The 27,524-nt window shown below is 37.7% G+C and overlaps 1 protein-coding gene and 1 long non-coding RNA gene across 2 annotated transcripts; both read right to left on the bottom strand.

Moving 5' to 3' along the window:
* Positions 1-949: 949 nt before the first annotated feature.
* On the bottom strand, positions 950-19,044 carry cip2a (cell proliferation regulating inhibitor of protein phosphatase 2A). The gene is made up of 23 exons (XM_023330026.1): positions 18,570-19,044; positions 15,278-15,372; positions 14,954-15,056; positions 14,198-14,345; positions 13,998-14,110; positions 13,328-13,422; positions 13,161-13,257; positions 11,252-11,374; positions 10,362-10,507; positions 10,219-10,294; positions 8,381-8,620; positions 7,773-7,935; positions 7,102-7,249; positions 6,847-6,946; positions 6,656-6,774; positions 5,958-6,135; positions 4,750-4,824; positions 4,538-4,648; positions 3,515-3,711; positions 2,433-2,546; positions 2,260-2,342; positions 1,717-1,856; positions 950-1,201 (listed from the first exon to the last, which is right to left on the bottom strand). Exons 3-23 carry the CDS (start codon positions 15,053-15,055, stop codon positions 1,055-1,057), a joined length of 2,715 nt encoding a protein of 904 aa, XP_023185794.1. The 5' UTR covers position 15,056; positions 15,278-15,372; positions 18,570-19,044; the 3' UTR covers positions 950-1,054.
* A 1,403-nt stretch (positions 19,045-20,447) lies between these two features.
* On the bottom strand, positions 20,448-25,379 carry LOC111607821. The gene is made up of 4 exons (XR_002752436.1): positions 24,912-25,379; positions 24,210-24,273; positions 20,994-21,318; positions 20,448-20,910 (listed from the first exon to the last, which is right to left on the bottom strand). It is a non-coding gene; the product is annotated as an uncharacterized LOC111607821 (long non-coding RNA).
* Between the last annotated feature and the right edge of the window lie 2,145 nt (positions 25,380-27,524).

Here is a 27,524-nt window from a genome sequence, read left to right as displayed (position 1 = left end):
AAATCCAGGGACCTCCACCCTGTAGTCCGGAATAAGCGAGTGTAGCCAGGTTTCCGTGAAGCAGAAGATACTGCACTCCCAGTACTCCTTCTGGGTCCTAACCAGCGCTGTGAGTTCGTCTGTCCTATTTACCAAAGACCTCACGTTCCCCACAATAATCGCTGTTACTGCTGGCCTGCGCCGTCTCTTCTTCTACCTCCGTTTAACTCCAGACCTACAGCCCCGTCGTCTCCTTCATAGCTCCTCTGGGACCACAGGCCCGTCTCTGGGCAGCAGCAGAGGCCCACACAGCGCGAGCAAACAATGCCGCTACTCCGCTCGGCGAGGTTCTCCCCAACTAAGAGTATAAAAAGTAGCAGAAGAACACGGAGAACATCGACAGAACCACATCCAGCCATTGTGGAAAGCTTAACTGATGATCCATGGGTTCTTCAAGCACGGATCCTTAATCGGTTACAGCACATATACACAGATTAACACACACGACGGGAGCTGCATCTGCAGGCAGCCAGCTGCGCCGGCGCCATCTTCCATTTACCTCCTGGATAAAGCAATAAACTGATTAAACTGTTTTTCTTAGAAAGTTGAATTCAATGCTACAAGCTAAACCCAAACCTGACCTGCAGATATAATAAATTATTTAAAGTGTTTCATCTGCAGCTGAAAGCCTCGATGAAAAAAAATGTAATCAGTTTTAGTTAACTTTAGTTATTTTAGCTAATGATATTGAGAGTAAATTAAATACTTGTTACATTTAGTATTACAGATAAAAAATTGGTATTGGCAGAAAACTGTAATCGGTGCACATGTAGAATTAAAGTTTTATTTATACAGAAAGAAAATTTGATGCAAGGGATTTTTTCTTGACACATTAATTTGACTACATTTACATTCAAATATAAACAATAAAAACAAACACATAAAAAGTACAAGTTCAGAAAAAAAGATATTCATTCATGTGTTTTATTGAGTCTAAAAGAGTGAATTAATGTTTCGAATGGAGCTTTGAGTTCATAAGTGTAGCTCCTCTCCCGTCCTGGTGGGGGCGCTGTGGTCAGAGCGACAGGTTGACGTCGCTCTTCAGCTTCCCGCTGCTCAGGCTGTGGATCATGGCGATCATGGCCGAGTGTTTGTTCAGCTCGTCTTCCTTCTGCTTTAACTTGCTCTCCAGCTGGCTCTTCTGCAGCTCCAGAGACGACGCCTGCCAGAGGTCAAAGGTCAGAGGAAGACCGAGCATCATTGAGCTGCAGTTTAGAGTTTTCTATCAGCAGCTGCTTTTCCTGCAGAAACCTCACAGCTATTGGCCACCAAGGAGCAGGAGGCCATAAACAAACAAATAATGAATAATAATAGATGGACTATTGGTAATCATTAGCATAGCTTTGGATCAATAACAATCATTTGGCCAATAATAAAATAATAAATTCCTCTAGTACTTAATAAGCTCCAGCAAATGGTCATGGATGAAAGTCTTCAGTCAGAGGACTCTTCAGTCGTTGGAACACTGACTGCTACTGGAGATTCTTCCTTCTATCCACTGATTTGTGTAGAGAAATGAACTTTCTGATGCTTTGCGATTCTGTACAGAAACTCTGGTTTACTGGAGGCGGCCATTTTAGGAAGCCATCTTTAGCAGAGTTGTGGAAATAAACCCAAAACAAAGAAGGGTGCTTGTTTTGTCCGACTGCTAACAGCTAACAGCTGCTAGCCGCTCACCTTGATGCTAACGTCCTTCCTGGCTTGCTCCGTTTTGTTCAGCTCCTTCCTGAGGACGTCCAGCGTCTCCTCCAGGTCTCTCCTCTCCTGGTCCTTCTCCCTCAGCGTCTCCTCTTTGGACTGCAGGTCTGCATGCAGACCTAAAACAAATCAGCAGAAACATTTGAAAACTAATAACTTCAGTGTAAGCCCGTCGTAATAATCAATAAATCTATAATAAATAAAAACGAGCTCAATAACATCCATCTTCATGATTTATCGTTTCTCTCTTTCTATCAAAAACTGGATGATAAAAATCTTCAATCTGCTGTTTTGGTCTCAACTCATAATTCATTTCATTTGTAGTTTCTGTTTTGTTTATTTATTTTAGAAATTTAAAATGTCTTCCGTTGTTAAATGTTCATCAGAATTTAAAGTTCATTGATCTTTGAGAACATGTTCTGGCATTTTCATGCCTTTATTATTATGACATTGTCTCAAAACAACAATATTATCGTCATGGTGACAGGTTTAGTTCAGAGGTCAGATCGCTGCCAAACTGACCTGCAACGTCGCTGTTCTTCTTCTCTACGTCCAGCCGGAGGGATTTGATCTCCGCCTCTCTCTCCTGCAGCTCTGATGTGATTCTGAAACAGACGGAAACCAAACCAAACTTCTACTTTGTTCAAATGCAGAGAATAAAAAGCAGCTGGAAGCTCCAGCTGTCGGCTTCCTACTTGTCCCTGTGCAGCTGCAGAGCTTCGTGGTTCTTCCTCAGCGTGTCGTTCTGTTTGCTCAGAGAAATGTGAGCCGCCTGCAGCTCTTTCAGCAAACGCTCCGTTTCATTAAACCTGCGCAGATAAAAGCATGTCTGATTTCCAACTGCTGGGAAAACAACATTGGTCTTTAACATGGCAAAAGCACTAAATCTTACCAAGTAGTTCAGGTCTAATTACCAGAGCAAATATCTTAGTTCACTTGAAATAAGGCAAAACTGCGGTAACTTACAAGTAACTTTTCAGCAAGATAGTTTGTTTAAAGTCAATAATTACTTTTTATATCAATATAAAAAAGGTTCTAGTTCCATTGGCAGATTATTTCACTTACAAGACATTTTTTACATGTTTAAAGTGAAATAAATTTCCAATGGAATAAGTTTTTTCTCATCAATATTAAGAAATTATTGACTGAAAACAAACTCCTATTTATTGCTGAAAAGTTAGTGATAAGCAGAGGAAAGCAGAGCATCCAAAACGTTTACGCAAGTAAAAGTAAAAAGTATCCGTCCAAGAAATGACCAAATTAGAGTAAAAGAGTATTTGGTAAAAAGTCTAACAGATCAAATTATCAATCATTAATATTCAAAAATTACATCATCAGATGGATTAAAATATCAAGCCAAGTGGAAATTTTGGTATTTTAACGAATCAAAATCACAATAATTTATACCAGTGACACAAAAATAACAAAAACAGGCAACAGAACATTTTTCCAAATCAGTTTCTTTAATTAAAAATCTTATGAAACTTTAACACAAACTGCAGGTGTGTGTCTGAATCTGGGGAAGTTTTGGTTATAATATGTTTGTTTTTCATGCACTGGGTAGAAAATCCAGAAATTTTACTCGAGTAGAAATACTTTACAATAAAATTACTCAAATAAAAGCAAAAAGTACAGTGGAGTTATTCAAGTAAATGAAACTAGTTACTAGCCAAAGTTAGTTTAGTCTTAATTCCAGTGCTTTAGTAGAAACCAGGCCACAGCTGCTTGGTGAGGTTTTGTGCCTCAGGATGCATGAGGATGTCATTTTGCCTCTGACCTGTTGAGCAGAGCGTTGTAAGCTCCTTTCAGAGTCTGGTGTTCCTCAGAGTCCCTCTGCAGCCGAGCGTTGTGCTGCAGCAGCTCCTTCATGTCGGCTCTGGACCGCTCCACCTCCAGAACCTGGTTCCCCAGCTCGCCCTGCAGATCCTCCCGCCGACGCTCCGCATCCTTCAGCAGGCAGGCCAGCTTCCGCGCCTGCAGGAGGGAAACCAGCGAGAGACAAACTGCAGATCTGGAGGATTTTACCGACAACCCGTTTATAAAGTTACAGTCAAAATTTAACAGCAATAATTTAGGTTATTTAGTCTGGTGTAGGAGGAGAGTTTATATTTTCACCATGTTATTAATTCATTTATAAATGTGACAGTTTAAAACTTAATATGTATTTAGAAAGATACAGTAAATATTTAGCTCGTTAACTATATATCTGGTTTGTAGCTAAATATTTCTTGAAACTGTAACAAATTACTGGAAAGTTAAACCCCAAGTTAAATAACTCAAGTTATTGCTGTAAATCATTGATGGTGTAACAAACAGAACCAGCTGGAGTTAATATTTTCTTAACCTGATGAGTTTGATGACTTTATAGGTCATTCAAACTGTGAAGCATTTATTTACTTTCTTACCTAAAGGTTTCCAGACTCAATATCTCAACTAGATCATCACTTATTATATTTGTGTGAGAAGCTGAGTTAAAGTTTTACAGATTATTTTGTTATGTGGAGAATCTGAGGAGTTTCCTCTTCACTGAGAATGATTTAGTTTACCTGGATGTTCATCATGAAACAGAATGATTTCGTTTACCTGGATGTTCATCATGAACAGAATGATTTCGTTTACCTGGATGTTCATTATGAACAGAATGATTTCGTTTACCTGGATGTTCATCATGAAACAGAATGATTTCGTTTACCTGGATGTTCATTATGAACAGAATGATTTCGTTTACCTGGATGTTCATTATGAACAGAATGATTTCGTTTACCTGGATGTTCATTATGAACAGAATGATTTCGTTTACCTCGGCCTCAGCTTGAGCTCTCTGCAGTCGATACTGAGCGATGAGACGGTCGGCCTGAGACAGAGCCAGAGCTTTGGCCTCCAGAAGGTCCTGCAGGCGGCTCTCCTTTGACTAAAACACAAACAACCAGCAGCTGGACGACGAACTGAACAGGAGATTTAAAAGCAGCTTTTTGTATTTTACCATTAATTCTGATGTTTTGTTAAACTTACAGCAAACCCAGCCAGTTTCTGCTCGTAAACGTCGATGATCTCAGACAGAGGAGAGTCCTTCGTCGGTTCCTGCAGCTACAAAAAAATAAATAAAAAACAGAACAAATAAATTATACACTGCAAAAAACACAAAATCTTACCAAGTATTTTTGGTCTAGTTTCCAGAGCAAAAATCTTAGTATGTTTGAAATAAGATAAAACTAACTTGAAAGTAACTTTTCAGCAAGAAATATCATCTTGTTTTAAGTCAGTAGTTCCTTAATATTGAAGAAGAAGTGCCAGCTCCATTGGCAGATTATCCTAAGTAATTTTCCCATATAATCCACCAATGACAAGAACTTCAGCAATTTTAGGGACATTTGATTTCAAACTACCTGTAACTGAATAGTTACTTATGTTTTTGTTTTGTCTTATTTCAACTGTACTAAGATATTTGCACTAGAAACTAAACTAAAAATACTTGTTATATTTTGTGTTTTTGCAGTGTAGAAAGCTGAAATACTTTTTCTGCTGCCATGTTTTTAACTGAGTGTCTGTTTGTCAGATAATACAGACAATAAGAGATCAGCGCTCTGACAGTAAAACAACCGAGTCTGAAGAAGCTAAATTATCTTCATTAACAAACCTGGATGATAATCAGATTAATATAAAGAAAAAATTAAGTTTTTAATTCATGAAGTCTTTAAGTTTGGTAGAAAATGCAAATCAGGAACAATGAAAAGTAAACAGAAACAAGTTTTTCCTTTATTTCAGGATTAAAGTGCCTTCATTCATACTCTCAAGTTTTTTTCCAAAGGTGTCAAAAAGGTAGAAAAATCCATAAAATATCGGTAAATATTGGTTATCAGCCATAAGAGGAATATTGATGTTGGATATTGGTCCAAATTTTCATCCATAATTAATTCATTTCATCCCATTTTTAAAAACAAACTGGAAAATTAATGTTTTTGACAGCTAAAGATTTGAGATGTGCCTTGCATTTGCTCTCCCCTTCACTTTGACACCCCTAAATAAAACCGATTCCCTCCAAAGCTGGAAGAGGAACCAGAAAACACCTGCAGAAACAGAAGCAACTCCACAGCCGGACAGAAGTCTGCACTACACTGTTCATAATTTTACTTGTTAAAACATGAAAATCAGGACATTGTTCTCCATTTTGTCACAAAGGTGAAAGGTCGTTGCTGTGGCAACGCCTCCAGAGTTTTTACCTCCATGCCGGTCTGCAGCTTCTCCACCAGACTGCTCACGCTCTTGTTGCCGCCGGAGGCGTCCATCGTGCTGGAGTTCATCCAGGGAGGCGGGACTTCCTGCACAGCGACGCGCTTCGCCGTCAGCTCCGCCTCCCTCTGGCGGTACGCGTTGTTAGCGGCGATGCTTTCCCCCAGGCTGGCAGGACAAACACAGACTCAGTCAGCAGCAGATCCTCCAGGGCTCTGACAGGAAGCCAAACGGCAGGGAACATTTTCTGTCATTTCTAAAAAATAAGAACTGATTAAAATCCGATCTGGTAAATAAGAAATCTGAGATTTTACTGTTTATAGCCCGACTGCGTGAAGACATTATTTTCATCATGTTTCTTATTAATGCTGAAATAAGCAATAGATCAATTAATCAAATGATAAATTAAAGTGATTTTTCTCTCTTTCTACCAAAAACTAGATGATAAAACTCTCCAGTCTGGTGTTTTGGTCTCAACTAAACATTTTTTTGAAGGACAACTTTGGTTGGAGAAACTTTATAATTTATTTTATTTATTTATTGTTTCTGTTTTATTTGTGGATATTTAAAAAGTCTTCCAGTACCAGTGTCAAATGTTCATTAGCATTTAAAGATTACTGATCTTTGCAATAACTTCTGAAACAACTGATCGTCCAGTAAAGTTCATTATTGTGACTGGTCTACTCACAGCAGTGCTGGGAAGTCTGGAAGGGGCGTGGCTTCCAGCAGCAGGGCGAGTCCGGTCTGCACGCGCTCCCTGTGGTGTGAGGTCAGAGCCAGAGACAGGGGGGTCACCGTCCTCTGGTCCTGCAGGGTTTAATGAGAAACGCTGAAGATTTAAACAGGAAGTGAGGAGGCCTGGCGGGAGTCGTTGTTCACCTGCAGCATCCTGTAGAAGCTCGTCTCCATGTCCTTTACCTGCTGCCTCAGGCGGCTCATCAGCTCCAGAACCTTCAGCAGAGCTTCTGCACACAACTGTCTGGAAGGAAAACCACAACGTCACGATTTCTGCTCCAGAACGGATCGATTTCAATAAAAATATTTACAGCTTTAATTCGCAAACTGATGCAGTGATTAGAAAATAAAATTATTTCATAATAAATATCTCCCTAAAGCGTTTTTCTGTTGACTCACCTGAGGTCGCTACCGGAGACAGGAGGCAGGGAGGTCAGGGGACTGTTGCTATGGCAACAGGAGAGGAGAATTTCTACCTGAGAGAGGCAGAGCTGAGCGCTCACCTGAGAGGACACCAGAGACCTGGTGGCGTCCTGGCAGCAGAGGGGTGGAGCAGGTGAAGGAAACAACCCGACTCCTCTCCATTTAGCTCAAGGTTAGTTGGTTTTAGTTAGTTGTTTAATCTTGCTAGCTCAATATATAACTTTTGTTTTGAAACTGCTTGCAAACTAAACAGTTAGCTTGGAGTTGAGTATTTACTTTGCTAAATAGATATTTAGCTTGCTAACTAAATGTTTAATTTAACTTACCAACTCAATATTTAGCCTGAAGCCAAATATTTAGCTTACTAATTAATGTTTATTTTGGTAAGTAATTTTTAAGTTGCAGCTAAATATTTTATAAACTAAATATTGAGCTTTCTTAGTAAATATTTAGTTTAAAACTGTGACATTCATAATGTCACAGTTATTGAATGAACAACAAGGTGAAGATGAACCCCATATTTTTTCTGTCATGACTGCTCATCTTTAGACACATTAATTTAAAAAATGCAAAATTTTAAGGCTTTAAATCCCCCAGGTAGCATCACAGCGCTAACAGACACGCATGCAGGCCTATGGTGAGGATATTGAGCAGCAGGGTGCAGACGTGGGTGATGCGGTGGCAGTGTTTCCTGAGGTGAGCGTCTCCTTTTGCAGGATCAAGGCCCTTCAGCAGCCCCAAGGCGACTGGAAGCAACATTTCCACGAAGTTCAGCGTGGATCCAGACACGCTCTCCGCTCCCAGCGACTCCTGGATGCACAGAAACGGCCATCAGGACAGAAGAGGACGGGTCGACTCAAAGGTCCACACACATACAGACAAAGAACATCTTTATTGTGCATCAACAACATTCAGATTTCAGGTCATTTACTGAGGAAGACACAGCAGTGGATTAAAGTAAGAGCTTCAGACAAACTGGAGGGGGTTAGTGATGCCTATGCAGAGTTTGTCCTCTAGGGGGCAGAGTACCACTTTAAAAAAGCTGCTGAACGCATTTAATTTTTATCCTGTTTGTCATTAAACTATTCTGGCCTTAGAGTACAACTTATATCCATACATCCTAGTAAATAACTAGTAGTAACTAGTTACATTTACTCAGGTACATTTACTTGAACAACTAATTTTAATCATTTTATTATGACGTATAAATTTTCTATGTTTCCTGAGTGAAATCAGATTAATAAAGTCATGATACCTCCAGCAGCTCGGTCAGCAGCTGTAGCGTCTGCAGTGAGCATTTCTCAGCGCCCTCCACAGGCGAGGTCAGCCACTGCACCAGAGCCAGCCCACACTCGGCTTTCCGGCCCCCGTTCGCCTCGCCCGTCTGTCCGTGGCCAGCGGCTCTGAGTTTGGCGCCGGCCGGCCGGAAGACGACCTTGCAGAGCTGCGAGCGCAGAGCTGCGACGCTGCACATGGACAGGAGGAGCTGCAGCACCTGCAGCGACACACAGGCTGCGTTAAAGGGGCTGCATCATGTTTTCCAGACACATGGAGCCATTTTATAGCACAATCAAGTAAATATTTTAACTTTAGTTATTATGAAAATGTTTTATGTATCAAATATGATCTAAAAGAAATCTGACTTCCTGATTAGCGCCTGAAAATTGGGCCTCTGTCTCTTTAAGAAGCTCCTGCTCTTTTGGAAGCAGTTTTCTGGAACAAACTTCTAGGAAACTGTAAAACTGCTGAAACACTGAGTTCCTTTAAATCCCACCTGGTTAGAGCTGCTTTTGATTCATAACTGGAATACTGACCAATATGCTTGATGATGGTTTTTGACTAAATGTCATATTTCCTGCTTGTTTCATAACTGATTATTAAAAGCAGTTGCTGCCTTGTTGCTGAAATGTTCTATGAAAATGAACCTGACTGCTCACAGCCACACATTCCTGCTTTTTAAAATATTTGACTTGGTTTTAAAGGAAACTAAAAAAATGGGTTTATTGGAATGATCAAAATTGAGAGAAACAATCCCCTCTGCATTCGTTGAATCTACAGATGGAGAAAGTCACAATAAAACAAGATTATACACGATAAAAACCTGAAACATTACATGCATACAGAACACAATGAGTGATGAGCCTCACATCTGGACCACAAAGTTCCTTTCTTCAATTTTCTGCTATAAATCAACCAACTGTTTCTAGGTATTAAGTTCTTGTGGGAAACATTATTCGCTGCTGCATAACGACTCACATTCAACCTGAATCCATCTGGAGAAAAACAAAGTCGTGTTTGATCAGCAAAACTTAACGTAAAGGTTTCACTAATTATTTACATAATCACTTTATGTAAATAATTATCAATGCTTAATATTTATGTGTAAAGGTGGTAAAGTATAAGCAAGTGTTTTAAGATAATATATCTGCACACATATGAATGGTTTTATTGCTTTAGACCGTTTTTAGATGCATGTATCAGTTGTTGTTTTTTACATGAAGCAATTCACCACAAACTGTTTCCTGTTCTGATGATTCATGTCTGATCAAATTAAAGCCACGAGAGCAGAAAAAGTGTCAACTGATGCAAAGGCTGAGATAAGAGGCCTGATGAACAAAGTGTCATTCACAGATCTGCCTGGTCCAGAACGCAGCTGCTGGCGTTCTGACTAAAACCAGGAGGACAGAACCATCAACCCGGTCGGTATTTTATAAACCACTGAACGGATTGAAGATCTGCTGCTGCTGGATCAACCTGCCAGACCTCTCAGGCCCAGAACCAAACACGGAGAAGCAGCATTCAGCTTCTATGACCACGAATCTGGAGGAAACTACCTGAAAACTGCAAAACAGCAGAAACTCCGAGTTCCTTTAAATCAAGGATAAGAACTTGTTTTGAAACATAATAAATGAAACACTAATCAATATTTTCATATGTAACGACAGCGCTCATCAAAATGTAACGCTTCAATAACTGACTGTGTCTTCTATGAATTTGTATTTTTGCATTTTTCTGATAGAAACTGAAATTAATTGTTGTTGAAATGTGCTATACAAATAAACTTTCTGGACTCAGAGTGTCTGTCCGTCTCACCGTGGCTGCCGAGTCGGCGTCTTTCAGGTGCAGCAGCCCCAGAACCTGAGAAACGCAGGCTGAGAAGTGCTGATACCTGGAAGCAGAGAGGCGGGTCAGACAGGGCGGCGGGGAACGTCTGGGCCTGAAGAGATCAACTCCACCTGCTCAGGTAGTCGGCTACTTTGGGGCTCTTCAGCAGGTCGACGAGGAGGTCGACGGAGTACTTCCTGGTCAGCGTGCCGCCGCCGTTCAAGATGATGTTGAACACCAGCTGGAAAGTCTGATGGATGTTCTCCGCCTCAAAAAGCTGCAGACAAAAAACATAACAAGTTCAAGGTGTGGAATAAAATAATTATTTACAGTGTGTTTACTTTTATTAGAAGTTTATTTAATATTAATCTTACAATGTTTAATTAGTTTATTATGTCTCACTCGGTCTTACAGAGTCATTGTTTGTCTTTTTAGCCTTCACAGTTTGCCTCAGTGTGTCAGAAGCTTAGCAACAGGCGATAAGTAAATAGTTGTCATACCTTGAGGAGGGACAAGACCAGACCGACGGCGGAGCGATAATTATTAGACACTGAATATTCTGTCTGAAACCCATTTTTAACTGAAAGTTGCATTTTTCTCTGTGTGTGTATTAATCTGATTAGCTCCTTGGGAATGTTGGTGGCGACACTCTGTCTGCGGGAGAAGTATACAGTTTATGTAGAGAGGCGATTCCTTTGTCTAGTTAGATCTGTGCAGATGTAAAATAAAGCTGTGTTTTGTTCTTTCTCTTTAACAAGGTTTGGACTTTGTTAATTTTTCTCGCTCCACAACAACCAGAAGCTTTTTATGATGCAGACAAGAAACAGAAACAGGAAGCTGAACTAATAAAAATAAGACAGTGGGACAATTTCCACGCATTCAGATAGAACAACATTTAACCAGAAACGACTTTCAGCTGCATCATTTATCATAAACCAAACAGTAAAGGATCCAAAAATACCTTAAAATGAGTAAAACTGGATTTTATTTACCTTAGAAAATCAGAAGGATTTCTGCTCACCTTCTCGCCAACCTTCTCGTTGAGAGTCAGGCTGGCCAGGATGGACAGCGTGAAGATCACCACCGTCAGGCTGTTGTGAGCCAGGAAGTTGATCAGAGTTCGGTACAGCTGCCTCACGTTCTCCTTTACAGTAAAAATAAGTTTTAAAAATACACATTTTACCCACATGAGGAAACCAAACGTCTAAAAACAACAGCGAGGCCAGTTCTTCTTCCAGATTTACACATAAATATAAAACTAACTGCAGCTAAATCATCAACGATCTTCTCAAAATGTGTCTTAAATTCCATGAAAAACGTTTTTTTAGCATAAATAAAACATTTAACATCTTGTTGTGAGCTTGGAGTCTGTAGGAGAGCAGAAAGTTTGAATCTGGTCTCCCATCTATATATCTTCATTAGAGGCACTGATCTACTTTTTCCACCTCCGGTACCGACACCGATATCTGAGGTTTAGTATCAGCCGATAAATTGACTTAAAATGTTTCTTTTTTAAACACAGACATATATGTACTGAATTACACATTTATTTAATGATTTAAATAAATGTTCTGTACTGCAGCAGTACAGAACATTTAGAAACACCAATAGCTTCACAAGTTCGGTCAAATATGCAAAAACAACTTTAATTTGTTCAATCAGAGCAATTAGGAATAAAACAGCCAATTTAAAATAAATAATAAAGAAACAAACTGACAAAAACAACAGGTTGATCACGTTGGTCAAACATGTAAGAATAAACTTCAACAAACTTTTCTAATGCTTCAGAAAGTGAAACCAGGAATAAAAAATATAATGTAAAATAAATAATAAAGCATGACGTCACTCAGGGCATAGAATTAGACTGAATAGATCTGCCCTGATGGATCAGAAATATTGTCACCAAATTGTTTTCAGGGCCAATGCAGAAATTAATATCGGATCAATAATCTTTATCGTCTGTTTGGGTCAAATGAGTCGATCAGTTCAGTTTTCTGTTTCCTGTTAAGTCTTATGAACTATTACATCACATCGCATTTATTTGGCATTTCACTAAAGAAATATTCTATTAATCACATTTTTATATAAAATTATTAATTAATCTGTTAATCCAAAAAATAATCCCTACATTCAATCCAGCAGAAATGCCTGAGATTTTCTCACATGTTGGTGTTACAAGGATTTTTTTTAGCTGCTTTGCAACAAACATTCACTAAAGAAATGCTGTTATTGCATTTTAGCCAATAAAATGTTTATTTCCTTATTTGCATTTTAATGTATGTGTTGGTCTGTCACAATAAGCAATAAATCGATTAATCTGTCCAGGTCAATAATTTTCATTTGCACAATGTGTTATTTTTCTCTTTCTACCAAAAACTGGATGATAAAAGTTTTCAGTCTGGTGTTTTGGTCTCAACTCAACATTTTTTAAAGGATAATTTTGTTTAATTCATTTTATTTGTTGTATCTGTTTTGTTTAATTATTTTGGATATTTAAAATGTCTTCCAGTTCCAGTGAGAAATGTTTGTCAGAATGTAAAGTTTATTAATCTTATTATGTCATTATTACCATTATATCAGTTGAAAATGGTCTAAGAACAACAATATTATCGTTTATCACAATAACTTCTGGGGCAATTTATTGTCCAGAAAAATTTGTTATTGTGAAATTTGTGTGAATTTAAGTGGTTAAATGAAAACATATTATTTTTTTTATCATGGGAGTGTTCAAAGGCCAGAACTACTGCTGAATGACTCAAAGTTCACCAGAATCATGTTGATCAAATATTCTGTGGTCTAAAACAACACAAGAGGAACTTTCAAGAAGCAGAAATGATTGTTTTAATCTGTCGTGTGAAGCTCTAAGCCAGCTGTTCTCACAGTTTTGTAATATTTTTAATCCAGAAACATGAGCGGCGCTGAAAGCTCACCATGGACTTGATGTGGCTCTGCACTAACGGGTTGTCCCGGCACAGGTTGGCCAGCAGGCCGAGGCACGGCATGACCACGTCCTCCTCCTGCGACTGGCTGAGGGGAACCGTGATGACGAGATTAGAAGATTGTTGTTCACGTTTCATCGTCAGATTACGGCTCTTACATGTTGGTCAGGAGAAAACCGATGAGCTCGCGGATGTAGTTTGAGAACTGGAAGGTGCGAGTGTTGTACGTCAGTTTCTGCAGCACCTGGAGACACTGAAAAACAAAATTTAAACCATTAAAATCACAACATATGGAGAGAATTAGTGCCTGAGACAGCAGAACGTCTGACTCTACGTTAAACAAACACAATAAATAAAATTAGAACTCGATGCATTTGAACTTAACAGGTTTGGAATATTCCAGCTTATTTTGGTGAACCGTTTAGGTCAGAGGTCCCCAAAGTGCGGCCCGGCCAACGCGTCCCTTTGCCTCTCAGATGGTTTCTTTACAGCTCTGCAGATCTACTGCAGTTTGACTGCAGAGCAGAGCTCAACGTGTTGACATGCTAATTTAAACAAGTTAAAATGGTAAAAGGTAAGAAATGGCCACTTTAACACGGAGCTTCTACAGAGCTGACTGTGAGTCCCTCTTGATTTGCAAAACAAGAATAAACTCTGTTTACGCTAAACCTGCTTTATGATGAAATCTAAAGGCGTAAAAACCAAAATATGAGTCAAAATAAAAACAAAATCAGGTTATTTTCTCATTAATATGTTAATACTTTAAGAAGTGTTGAATTTTAAATGTTATTTTAAAAGTTTCTCCATGTTGCTGCTGTTTGTCTCTACCTGCAGCACCAGAGGATCTCCAGGGGTGTTGCCATGGTGATGGATGACAGCAGCCAGCGTGCTGGTCAGGTTGTAGCTGCTGTGGAGAACTTCCCGACTGGCGTCATCGCTCCCTGAGAGAGGAGAATAAAACGCAGCGATGCAGAAAGAGAGCAGGAATCAGACCCGAACAGACCCAACCCGGCTGTGGCAGAACTCACCCAGCTGGGCCAGCAGGGAGATGATGGCGCTGGTCAGGGCCGGACTGGTGCTCGGGTTTCCTGCCAGCTCCACCAGCCCACTCACACACTCTGTGGGTAAAAACTGACCCGAGGACAGCAGGCCGTCACATTTCAGGCTGGAAAGCTCCTGAAACAAAAACAGCAGCTCAGAAATCACAACCAAAGGTTTTCATCCTCCTGCCAGGTCTCATTTCACCAACATGGTGCCAGCGATTAGAAGCAAGTTAAGATTTTTGTAGCAACACAAACAGAGTCCTGGTTTGAAACTGATCTGATCTGTGCAGGGAGCTGAAGATCAGGTCCATTTGAAAACCTGGAGCTCATCACTAAATAGAAAAGGAAACAAACAAAAAGCTGCTCAGTAGTTATATAAAATAAGCTAATGCACTGACAAACATTGAAACTTTATGTTGATCCTGCATAAATTCAGCAGGACAGAATTATTAACAACTACAATAACCTTTAAACAAACAGCTGTAACTGGTTCATCTGTCACAGGTGTCCTAGGTGACACCATCAGTGGCTGGCAGCTCTGCTAATCCACCTCCTTTGCTTTTGCTGCTCCTCTTTAAATCTACTTTAACATGCTGTGACCATGAGCAGAACACTTCCAGAACTATGAAGCTATAAAACGTATTTGTTTTCTCTCTCTACCTTGACAAGAGACGTGTGTGTGAGAGTGTGTGTAGGTATCTGACTCAGAGAAAGTCCAAAACAATCCCCGTTAGCTCTCACCTCCACCTGTTTCTGCAGCTGCGCAGTGTGCTGAACGGTCCTGCTGTCTCTGTACTGCTGGATGGTCACCAGCAGAGACTTTAAACATGTCGCTATGTCCATCCTGTAGGAGGAAAAACCGCCAGTTTAAACGATTTAACAACCAAAATTCTACTACTCGTTTCAACGAGCGTCCATCTTTGATCCTTCAAGCTGCTAACAACGGTCTGTGGATTACCCTACATTTTCACAACATAAGACGAAACGAGGAGTGTAGTTAAATAATAGCTATATTTAATGTGTTTACGTGTCACAGTAAATCTTTGTGTGTTTGTTTCTGAGTACCTGGGTTGTCAGTTTTTATCTGTCTTCGGGAAACACCAGCAGCCTCCCCGGCAGTAACGTCCTCCCGCTTCTGCTTCGAACTGGGAAGGAACGAACTATGTAGGGAACAAAGGGGGAGACCGAGCTCACTCATTTTCACTTAAAAGTCTAATTTTACTTCTATTTGCTATCAAAGTCAATTATATTCAAACAATATTATATTCCACTGAAATCTGAATTATTATAATGACTAAAAACAGTTTTGTCCTTTAAACTAAAGCCGTTTTTTTTTGGCAGAGCCCCCCCTCTCTTTTCTGTCGTTCAGTAGGAAGGAAGTACGTAATACGCGGAAGTGTAGCAGCTTCTGACGTTAAAATGACTTAATAAAGTTTGAATGAAGCATAAAACAAAACAAAATTAAGCAAAAATCAAATGATTAAAAATGTAATTTATTTACAAATTAAAATGAATAAAATGACCGGAAAAAGTACAAGTAATTCAATTATATTACGGTAAGTAGTACAAAAAGTAACATTTTATTTTGTACACTCGTTGTTTTGACAGGCCTGGGAAACATCTCTCGCTTTAGTGTTAATTTTTCATATATCTCATTTTGGAGTCCACTTGTATCATACAGCAAAAGAGTGGCTCTACTTCAACAAATCTTTACATAAGTAAAAGTAAAAGTTGCCATCCAAGAAATTATTCATATAAGAATTAAAAAGTATTTGGTAAAAAGATTACATAGGTACAGAGCTGATCAAAATATCTGATCATTGAGACAATGAGATAAACTAAAATATAACACTGCGTGTAAATTCTTGTATTTTAAAGACTAAAATGAAGACATTTATTTTAGAACAGGGTAAAGTAATTCCAGTGCCAATATGTAATGTTTACTGTATATTTTTGATCTCGAAATGATCTAAAGGGCTGGAGCAGATTGAAAATGACATCAGAACAACAAATCTTTTGTACGAACAGGAGGTCTGAAGCGTCGGTGTGTCTCTGTGTCTGGTGTACTTTTGGTTGAAACATGTTTATTCTTCATTCAGAGAAGTTACTTGCATATAATCACAAATTGTACTTTATTTTTAAGCAACACTTCATAATAATATAACCCAAGTAAAAGTAAAAATCATGGTGTAGTGAAACTTCTCCTAATAGATTTGTTTTCCCAAAAAGTTACTCAATGTAACTATAAGTTACTCCCAACTTCTGTTTATTTCTCATTATCTGCCTCATATTTTGAGGAGAATCTATGTAAGGAAGAATAAAACTTTAAAATTTTAATGAAATTAAATGAGAGCAAAGGTTGGTCAGATAAATCAAATGCTTAATTCAATTTAAAACAAATAAAACAAAATATTACCAAACATGTTAATATTCTGCAATTTTAGATTTTAAATAAAATGTTGTATTAATTATCTTATTGTCACTAAGTATCTAAGTCCACATAATAGCACAGCATAATTACGTTAAAGAAGGTTATTTTTATTATTTATAGATAAAATAAAACCTATCTGAAAAAATACATTAAATGAACTTAAAAGCAAAGATGCACTCTGCTACATTTTTAAACATATTTCCATTGTAACATCTGATTAAACATAACTGGCCTAGAAAAAAATAGTAAAAATTAAATAAATTATATTATTAAAATGAGTTGATGCCGTTGTGTCAATATATACTGATAACCGCCTCATTTTTGTTTTGCTGATAAAATAAGAAAGCACATACTTCCCTTAATAATGTGAAAATAGTATGTTGTTTAATTTGACCTAAAACAGTAAATATGCCCGTTTTAAAAATGAGAAGAATGAAAATAAAATCCCCCGTCAGTCGACCTCTGCTGTTGATTCATCTGAACACATCAAACTGAAAAAACTGCGGTTTAACCACATCTACAGTTTGACAGCCTCTCTCATTTTAACTTTGACTTCCCCTCTCCCCTTGTTGTATTAGGAATAAAATATTAATTGCCTTTAAATGTGCAGCCTGAAAACAATCTAAACAGTAAAACTGAAGCCTTAGTTTTCAGACGTTTTGATTCGGCTGAGAGAAGATCTGTGAGAAACAAAAAGGGGCTTGAATGCAGCGTAGCTAAGAGTTGTGAAAACAGGCAGGATGTGTGGTTATGTTCTGGTCCACTGGTACTTCAGCCTCTTCTCATGCACTTTGCTGCATGATTGTAACCAGGTTTTTAACATGCAAAGCATAAGGAAGTGACAGATGATCCTATTGGTCAGGTTTTCTGCCTGCAAGGAGCAAAAGTCGCAAGGTGCACAGCGCCTTTAAATCAAAGAAGTGCCACATGCTTCACATGCTAGTCATGTGAAGCGAGGAGAGCCTCATTCAGCTGACCAGTGGATAGTAAAGTGAGAAATGTGGTTCACATGTTCAGCGCCACCCAGACTCAAAATGCATCTAAGACAAACAGAAACTGTTTTTTTATAACCTTCAGAAAATACAGATAGTGCAGAGTACTGAACAGTTAAATACAGGTTAAGGGTTGAAGTAAAAAGAAGTCAGAGTGGGTGTGGCAGAAGAGAACATCTTGGTTTGTCACTTCCTTTATTGCTTGGCAGGTGGTTGGTAAGGTTGTGCATCACGAACAGATCATCTAGTAACTCATTTTAATATTTAAATACTTTAAAACAACATAAAAAGTCATTTATTCAAATCATTTATATTTCTAAAAGCCGTTTAAATGCAGAAAATGTTTAATTTTGCGACTGTGAACCCAAAAGTATTTTCAAACAAAGCTTCTTACATGCAACAGCCAACTTTCCTCAGCAGCTTAAAGTTGGACTGAGGCGATCATTAATAACGAAAAGCTGCTTTGTGCCATGTTGACCTTTTTCAGTGAACTCAAGTTCAAAGTCAACATCTGAGCAGAAAAAAGAGGATTTAAGTGATTTTGAAGAGGGATTGGGTTTTCCATTCATAACCATGTTTACAGGAAAGAGGAAACATTTCAACCAATTCAATTCAAATAGATTTAATAAAGAACAGAACATTAAACAATGCTACATGTGAGAAACGGAGCAAGTAATGTGCAACCCCAGTTTAATCTAAACAGAAAACAAAAACAGGAATAAACAGAAACGGAACAATTACACTGAATTTCATAAGCATGAAAGTGTATTTTACAAATGTGGCTTTGCTGATGTCAGGGTTGAATAGAGAGATTGGTTTCCAGGTGACCAGAAAACAGAGAACAAGAAGAAGAGCTGCAGCAGCAGAGAATCACAGCGATCCGCGCAGCAACGCCGGTTCATCAGAACCAAACAACAGATTGTAGAGAAGTTACCTGGTCCGATACGGTTCCACTTCAGCTGCAACATTCAGATCTAAAGGCACAAAGTCCAGTCTGATCTAGCTTCAAACTATTTAGTTTGGAGCTGAATATTTAGTCTTTTAGATAAATATTTAGTTTGTGGGCCAAATATTTAACTTGTTAACTAAATTCTTAGCTTTAAACTATTTACTTTGGAGCTTAATATTTAGTTTTCTACCTAAATATTTAGCTGAAGACTAAACATTTAGGTTGCTAACTAAATGTGTAGCTTCAAGCCATTTAGTTTGGACCTAGTTTTTTAAATTGTAGGCTAACTATTTAGCTATCTAAATATTTAGTTAGATATAGCTCTTTAGGCAGAGATAATATGTGCTGAAATGAATCGTTCACACTGACAGTTAAAGTTCTGTTCACTACTCAAACATAATGGTTGACGGGGGCGTGCCGTGGTGGTGTAGCGGTTAGCGCGACCCGTATTTGGAGGCCCTGAGTCCTCGACGCGGGTTCGAGTCCCGGACCTGACGACATTTGCTGCATGTCTTCCCCCCTCTCCTTCCCTGTTTCCTGTCAGCCCACTGTCATATAAGGGACACTAGAGCCCAGAAAAAGACCCTGGAGGGGTAAAAAAAACATAATGGTTGACCATAAATATATTCCATATTTCTTCGGCTTCAGACGTGATTTAAAATCTTTAAACTCAGCTTGTCTGGAGCAGAGAAGAAAGTCTTGTCCCTCTGGTGTAATGAAACGAGTTCATTGGATGAACACGATGAACTGTAGCGATCTGTTTGCATGTAAAGACGTTTGTCCTCGTAACTTCCTGAGCTAATGTGGAAATCTAATGCAGTGGCAGATTATGGTTCTATTTCTGCTGCTGCGTTTCTTTCAGTTCCTCCGAACACACTCCGGGTCGGGTCGTAGTTTGCTGCTGCTGCTCAGCAGTGACTCACTGCTGTCTTTGGTTTGTTGTTATGGACTCATGATTGTAAAAATGGTCTACTTCCACATTTAAACAGACATATATGTTTTATTCTGTATCCAGTTCTCCTTTTTACAGGCTCTCTGAAATCAGGCACATTTTCCTGCATGCTAGATGTCGTCTTCCTTCAGACTGTCTGCTTTTTCAATGGATGATCTTGGTGGAATTGGCAATCCATGCACCAAAAAACAAAAACTATACAAGCGAATCGGAAATTTCTGCACAGTACCAAAGCTCTTTTTCACACTGCTAAAACACAAATTCGTATAATTATTTTTCTCAAATTTCTGCTGAAAATATCTGCACTTGAAAAAAAAAATAACAAATTATCTATAAAACCTTACATTGGTGGGGCAAAAGAGTGGTAATCCCAAAATATCTACAAAAACATTTAGAAATTATTTGTTGAATCAAGTTTTAAATGTCCTTTCACCGTCTTGGAGACGCTCAGCTAAACGTCCCTCAGCCTCAGTCTGAACTTTTTCTGATGATTTTTCTGTTTCTTTCTGCATTTCTGGGCCTCAGGTTTGCTGATACGATCTAAAATCTCTTAAAACTGACTTTACTTCCCGAGGTTTCTGTTTCTTCGTTGAGAAATGTCCTGAGCTGCACACTGCAAAAACACAAAATGTTACCAAGTATCTTTAGTTTGGTAACCAAACATGGTTTGGTTTAGTTTATGATCTTCATACACTTGAAACAAGACAAAACTAATTTGCAAGTAACTTTTGATTAAGATATAGGAGCTTATTTTAAGTCAATAAGGTTCTCGTTCCTCTGGCAGATTATCTCACTTATGAGAAAATGTTTTATTGATCACTTGACGTCCTTCTTGCCCTTCTTAGTGTTGAAAGAAGGAATCTAAATTCTTGCAGATATTCTGTTGCGTTTTACAGATTATGACCCTTTAATGACGTTCAGATAAGATTTATTTTATGAACATCAGAACAAACAGCACAAAAATGTCTGTATTACTAAAATGAAATGAATATTAAATATCAAGGTTTCGACTGCCAGGAGTAAAACAAAATGTCAAACTAAATACAACTTTTGTGATTTCAGAGCAGTACTTCTCCTCCTCTTCCTCTTTCTTCCTCTTCTGCGCTCACAGGAATGAGGTGAGAAGAAAATGCAGAAGTTCATCCTCTCATTCAGAGTCAATAGCTGGGAGGAAACTCACTCTGCATTAGCTCACCTTTTCAGTCTGTTTTACCTAAATTGTGCAAATGCAACAAATCTCCTCAGGGCTTCGCATAAAAAAATAAAACATCTCTAATGCCAAACAAAGTTCAGTCTGTGTTCTTGTTGTCCTTCGGTTTGAGGTTGGCTTGAGTTAATCTGGAATAACTTCCACATAATCTGAATTTGGATCATCTGCAGTAAAACAGAGAAGTTGAATTAAATGACAGACAGTAAAAAAAACGCTGCAGGTAACCAAGACAAAACATTTCACATACTCTCATAATCATTTTCCTCTTCAGGTAAAGGAGCAGCTCCTCTCTGCAATGAGTGTCCGCCCGACGCGCCGCCCCATCCTCTGGCTGACGCTGCGGCCGATCCTCTGGCTGACGCTGCGGCCGGTCCTCCAGCCGATCTTCTAGCTGGCGGTGTGGCCGGAGCTTCAGGTTGTGTTTCTGGTCTCCTCGGCGGCTGGATCAACATGGGCGTTTTCTTTTTCACCGAGTGGCGCAGATGAATGGCCAGACCTTGGTTCTTCCTCTTGTAGTTACGGATTAAATCGGCCAGAGTCTTAAAATATGTCTCCTGCAAACCTCCTGCTGTCTGTGGAGCGACACAGAGATAAAGACATGAAGAAGCTGAAGGTGCAACAAATCTGCGATCCATAACTCAATGTTTTCATCAGCAAGTAGAGAGAAAAATGTAAAATAAATGTTTTAAATGCAGAATCCAACATGAAGCAACAGGTAAACTCAATAAGAAAACTGTAAACAAAAATGTTAAAGCAATAATTGGGAACAAACAATAAAAAATGAGGATTCATGTGAAAATAATATTAATATATATAATATTGTGATTATGGAAAAAAATATCAGCATATATATGGAAATAAAAACTTAATCCAAATTTAAAATCTAACTGAGAACAAAGCTATGCAAAAAGATAAAATAACATTGATGAAAAACATTAATGTTTTAAATTGCAAATGTGTCACAAAACAAAAATGAATAAAAAACTGAAAACAAAGTGATGCATTAAATAAAATAATATTAGCAAAAATGTATTAAAATGTTAAGTTTCAAATGTGCAACAAATAAAAATAAAAGAAGCTAAGCAAAAAAATAACATTGGGAAAAATAAATATATATATGAAAACATAAATATTAATTTAAAATTAAGTAAAAACCTGAATAAAATGGAAATAAATATTGTAGAAAAAAATACAAATAAATTAAATTAAATTAAAAGCAAAATAATAAAATTAGATAAATAAAAGTGGGTGATTGAAAGATAATAAATATTGAAAGTTACATAAATCCTGTTATGGAATCAGTTAACTGAGATTTGTCCAAAAAAACAAACATCCTTTTTCCATGCGTCTACCTCATTTGACCTTTAACCTTAACGTGGACCGTGTGGCCCGGGGGCAGCTTCACCACCGTCTGGTAGACGCTGGCTGTGTTTTTATTAGCTCTGACGTCATTCAGTGTGTGGAGGGGAAAAAGTGTTCAGTGTTTTCCTCTGCTGTGGGGGAGAGTTTCCTTCATGGGGGTGAAATGCTGATTTTCTTCCTGAGGCCTGAAATACTTTCACATCTTAATGAAACCCAATATCTCCAATCTGCTTTATTGATCTATTTGATGACAAATCTACCAGAAATTAAGACGCTTTTAAATAATTCTGTGCTGGAAGTTGAGATTTCAGTAAAAACTCAAATCTTACCAAGTATTATTGGTCTGGTTTCTAGCCCAAGTATCTTACTGCACTTGAAATAAAACAAAATAAACTTACAAATAACTTTTCAGCAAAACATAAGAGCTTCTTTTAAGCCAATAATTCATTAATAATAACGAAAAGTTCTAGTTCTACTGACATACATGTTAACCTAATAACATAGTTTCTCATGTTACAAGTGAAATAAACTGTCGATGAAACTAGGACTTTTTTAATCAACATTAATTAATTACTGACTTAAAACAAGTTTCTATATCTTGCTGAAAACAATACTTGTAAGTTAGTTCTGTCTTATTTCAAATGTGCTAAGATATTTGCACTAGAAACTAGACCAAAAATACTTTTGTTTTTTCACACATTTATTAGGCCAGAATGAGTTCATGGAAAAGCTGTGGGTGAGCAGCTGCCAACCAAACGCATTAATTCTTTAACTGATAATAAACAGTGTGAGAACAGATATTAAAAAAGGTTTTTGCATTTTGCTGCTGTGGAAAATAGAGTTGTGTGCTGAAACAGTGACAAACACCACAAAACAAGGGAAGCTGGTTGAACTTGAAATTGATTTTCACCTCCAGCCATGAAAAATTGTTAAAGAAATTAAAGTTTATAAAGCTTATTTCAAACAAAGTGTCTAAATATTGTTTCTCAAATCTGATAGATCATTAATCTTGAATTGTGAGTTGCTATAACTTAATAGAGGTGAGCAGATCAACCCAAAATGAAGATAATATCAATAATATTGAACTTTATTTAGAGACAATGCACAAACATTTGCTTTGTTTCTCTATTGGTTCTGTTTATTGTGTAAATAGGTAACTAAAGTACACATAAACTTTATCTAAATTCTGTCCAAATATTTAACAAAACATTTCAAAGAGGAACAAACAAAAGCACAGAGATGTTGATGATATATCGTAGTAAAATAATACATATCAGTATCGGTTTTGGTGATACATGCCTGGTATTTACTTGGTATCGGATCAATACCAAAATATGACATATCCTACACCTCAATAACTTAATAACCTAAACCAAATAATTATTTCACAAACTGTCTCACCTAGTTGAACAAGCACACAGTTCAGTATTATTTTCACTCACACTATCAAATTTAATAACTTATTTTAAGTGAGAAGAACCTAAATTCTTTATTCAACTTGCATGAAAAAAATCTTAATTTTATAAAACATAACACTGAGTTCTGCTCAGAAACATTTGTTCTAACGGACCTTAAAGGCCATTCTCCTTAATCATTTGAATTATGCATTGAGCATCAAGCGCACCGGAGATCGCTGATTAAAGCGCAGGGCATTCTGGGTAAAAACAACCAAAACAAACGCGGTAGCTTAGCGCTAGCGGGAGAAACAGCTCGTGGTCTTTTACCAAACACAAAAGATGAAATCCTACAATCGCTAAAATCTGACGCCTCTCCATTTTTTTTACGTTTTGTAAAGAAGGAAGTTGCGCTGACTGTCTTCTTCAGAGGTTTTTGTGTCCTTTCCGTTGGTGGATCTTGGTGCAGCGCCCCCACAGGTGAAGAGGGGAACAGGTTTTTCAATGAGTTTAGTTGGCAATTGAAAATGCAACAAATGTTGCAGTTTTGTTCCCCAATCGAACCGAGTCTAAAGTAACTAAATTGATCAACTAATAATCATTACGAATAAATAAGTATGTAATGTGGAGCAGGAAGAGAGACAGAGGCAGCAGCTTATTAATCAAAGAGACGCCACATATTGAAAAAGTAAAAGTGTTTTTTTTACCAGCAGGGTGTAGTTTCCGTTGTGCGCCTGGAGGATTCTGTAGGTATAAACCACCTTCTGTTTGCTGCAAAGAGAAAACAAGACGTCTGTCAGTGAGGGATGAGTTAGAGGAAGTATCGCAGAAAACCTTTTCCGTGTTAAACAACAATGACTCTGCTTTAAAACTGTGAAGATTAAAATCATGCACCGTGTTTGGCACAACACTATAGTCATCTCTCTCGTGTCTCTGTCTGGGCTTTTATTATATCGTTTACCATTCATCGTGATAAATCTATTTCCATTTAATCATGTTTAAAAATTCCTAAAACTGTCTGTCGGAATTGTTATTTACTATTTTTAATCCACTGCTTGTTCAATAAAGGCGTATGACTAAATAATGATAAATTTGACAAAAATGCTATACAGAGAAACATAAAAAGTATTTTTTCATGTCAACTATCGTGATAAAACTTTGCATTTATATCCACCATCCCTAGATCCAACTTCGCTCAAGTTTCTGCACCTAAACAAGAACGACATTTTAAACATAAATATATAAAAAGGGAGACAAATAAGCTAGCACTGAAGGTAAAATTGCAAACAGTTTATGTCCAGCATGTGTGGGGTCTGCAGAGATGTTAGCTGCCCCTTTCCTAACCTTAAAGCAGGTCCACAGAACCAGAAGTGATCTACAGCAGACACAGAGTTGATTGACTGAGCTACCTTTGACCCCCCGGCAGGATGAAGAGTAGATCCAGTCCGTCTGCATCATCTGATGCCTTTAATCATCTGGCCTCGGCGTTTGCATGATTTTTCGGTGCATTGGGTGCGTTTTAGTTTGCGTGAAAACACACTTGCAAGCACGTTTTGGAACAAGATGAATGCAAAACTCAACCGCAACTAAACCTCAGTTTTACCTCATCAAAGTGTGAAGCAAGACGACGAAGAGCTGGGGTTTCTATAAATAAAAGGAACAAGAAACCAACTGGAGCCAGCCATGCAAAGCAGCTTTACTCACAAAACTCAGCCAGTCTCACTGGTTCCACTCAGTTTCCACTCAATGAGCAACCAGCCCCTTCAAGAACCCAGAGGTGTGTTTTTAAATTATATTTATTCAGTGGGGAAAAATGCAGAAAATTCAGCTGTATGCTGAAAACTATAAGAGAAACACTGCAAAAACACAAAATCTTACTAAGTATTTTGGTCTAATTTCTAGCACAAATATCTTAGTACATTTGAAATAAGAAAAAACTGACTTAAAGTCACTTTGCATCAAGATATTGGAGCTTGTTTTAAGTCAATAATTCCTTAATATTTTTTTTTTAAATGACTAGTTCCACTGTCAGATTATTTCACCAGTAACAAGAAACTTTTCCTGTTTTAAGTGAAATAATCTACCAGTGGAACCAGTAATATTTCATCAATATTAAGAAATGATTGACATAAAACAAGCTACATGTGGCTGACATGTGATTTGTAAGTTAATTTTGTTTTATTTCAAGTTTACTGAGATATTTGCACTAAAAGCTAGACCAAAATTACTTGAGACTTGAGGAGGCGGATCAGCAGAGTTAGCTAGCAGCTGATAGCGTCATCCAGAACATGTTGCTGTGGGATATCATCTCTGCAGGGCTGATATTGCACTGTTTGCATTTCATAACAGTCATACAGCAACGGCCTTCAGTCAGAAGCCTATTCAGAAACACTGCAACACTGACTGCTACTGGAGCATCACAGCATCACCACCGACAGCGACGTTTATTTAGAGATACTGGGATAATTCGAGTTAAGACAACATTTTATTTTTGATTTATTTTGAACTGAACTGAAAATGAAATAAACATAACGATTGTTTTTTATTGAGACTAATTAATACAGGTCAGCAGGTGATTCGTTCCAGCTAAACGTTTTCATTGATCTAGCTTGTCTAGAGATAAATATGGCTCTCAATGGTTTTTACAAGAAATGCAGAAACATATCTAAACTTTCAGGTTTCTTATCTGCTGTTTTACTGGCGGATCATGTTATTCTTATCATTATTGGAGTCTGCTGCTGGTTTGATGGTCAGTCAGTTAACAGAGTTAAACCAACAGGGTTGGTGTAGAACCACAGCTCTGCGGTGTCCCTCAGGGCTCAGTTTTCGGCCCAATGCTTTCCCATTTCATTTGATATTCCCGTGTAGGTTTAACATGTGCCTCAGACATGATTAGAGTTTCGAAACATCACACATAATTTATGTGAATGTCAGATTTATTTTGGGATTTTAACTTCTGTTTTTATTTAATCTGGGGGTTTGGTGACCTAAAGAATCAGGAAACTAATTTGAATTTAATTTGAATCAAAGTCTATGAGGAGCTGTTTGTAAAGTTACACAGCAGACAAATGTATAGCAATGATCTGAGTTATTTAGCCTGTTAGAAGGTTATTCATTCATTTATAAATGTCACATAAATATATTATAAATATTTAGACAGCAACATATTCAGTTTGCAAACTAAATATTTAGCTCCAAACTATTTAGTTAGCAAGTAAAAGATTCATTTCCATTCTAAATATTGAATGAGCAAATTAAATATCTAGTTTACAGATTGATTATTTAGTTAGGAAGCCAAATATTTAGCTACAAACTAAATATTCAATCAGCAAGCTAACTCTTAACTTCAGAAACTAAATAATTAGTGCCAAACTAGCTAATTAGTGAGCAAGCTAAATATTTAATTCACAAGCTAAATATGTAGTTTACAAACTAAATACTTGGTTTGTAAACTTAGTTGCAGTAAATGTTGCCACAGTGTTTAAATGTTTGAAAGACTCATCTCCTCTCCTGCACCTTTTTGCCTTTGTGGCCATAAAACTTGACTTTCTGTTGCTTTAATTTGACTAAGGCGGATTAACTAACTTTACCAGATTAACACTTTTCTTAAATTATGTTCTGTTTTGTGATTATTAATAACACAAAAATATAACTGAAAACATAATAATCATTAAATTAGTCATGGTTGTTTTTTTGCCTTTTCATAATTATGAAAATGCAAATACATGTAACTGTCAAGAATCTTCATATTTTGTCTGATTTTACCATAAAATGTGTCAGAAACACTCACAGCTCCAATGTGGTTTTTGCTATTAAACTGCCACAACCGTTTCCTGTCAACAGATCGCATCAAGATGACCTTATTAACTGCAGCTCTGAGCATCATAAGAAGCTAAAATCTAAGTGAAATAATTCAGTTTCTTTATGTGAACTCATCATCTGGAGGATCTTTGTGATTTCAGTTCAAACGTTTCAGATGGTCCAGTAATAAACTTCGGTTCATCAGTAAAACTAGTTGAATT

This window comes from Xiphophorus maculatus, unplaced genomic scaffold, assembly GCF_002775205.1.
Source record: "Xiphophorus maculatus strain JP 163 A unplaced genomic scaffold, X_maculatus-5.0-male Unplaced_Scaffold_82, whole genome shotgun sequence".
NCBI classification, from domain to species: Eukaryota; Metazoa; Chordata; class Actinopteri; order Cyprinodontiformes; family Poeciliidae; genus Xiphophorus; species Xiphophorus maculatus.
This window is presented reverse-complemented; position numbering and strand designations above follow the sequence as displayed.

Bases quoted from the DNA above. Each gene is read 5' to 3' on its own strand.
- cip2a (XM_023330026.1), bottom strand. From the start codon at position 15,055: ATGGACATAGCGACATGTTTAAAGTCTCTGCTGGTGACCATCCAGCAG. The intron at 13,423-13,997 runs GTAGAGACAAAC...TTTGTTTTTCAG, and splicing joins GAGATCCTCTGGTGCTGCAG to TGTCTCCAGGTGCTGCAGAA. The intron at 4,825-5,957 runs GTAAAAACTCTG...ATTTTTTTGTAG, and splicing joins AGCTGCAGACCGGCATGGAG to CTGCAGGAACCGACGAAGGA.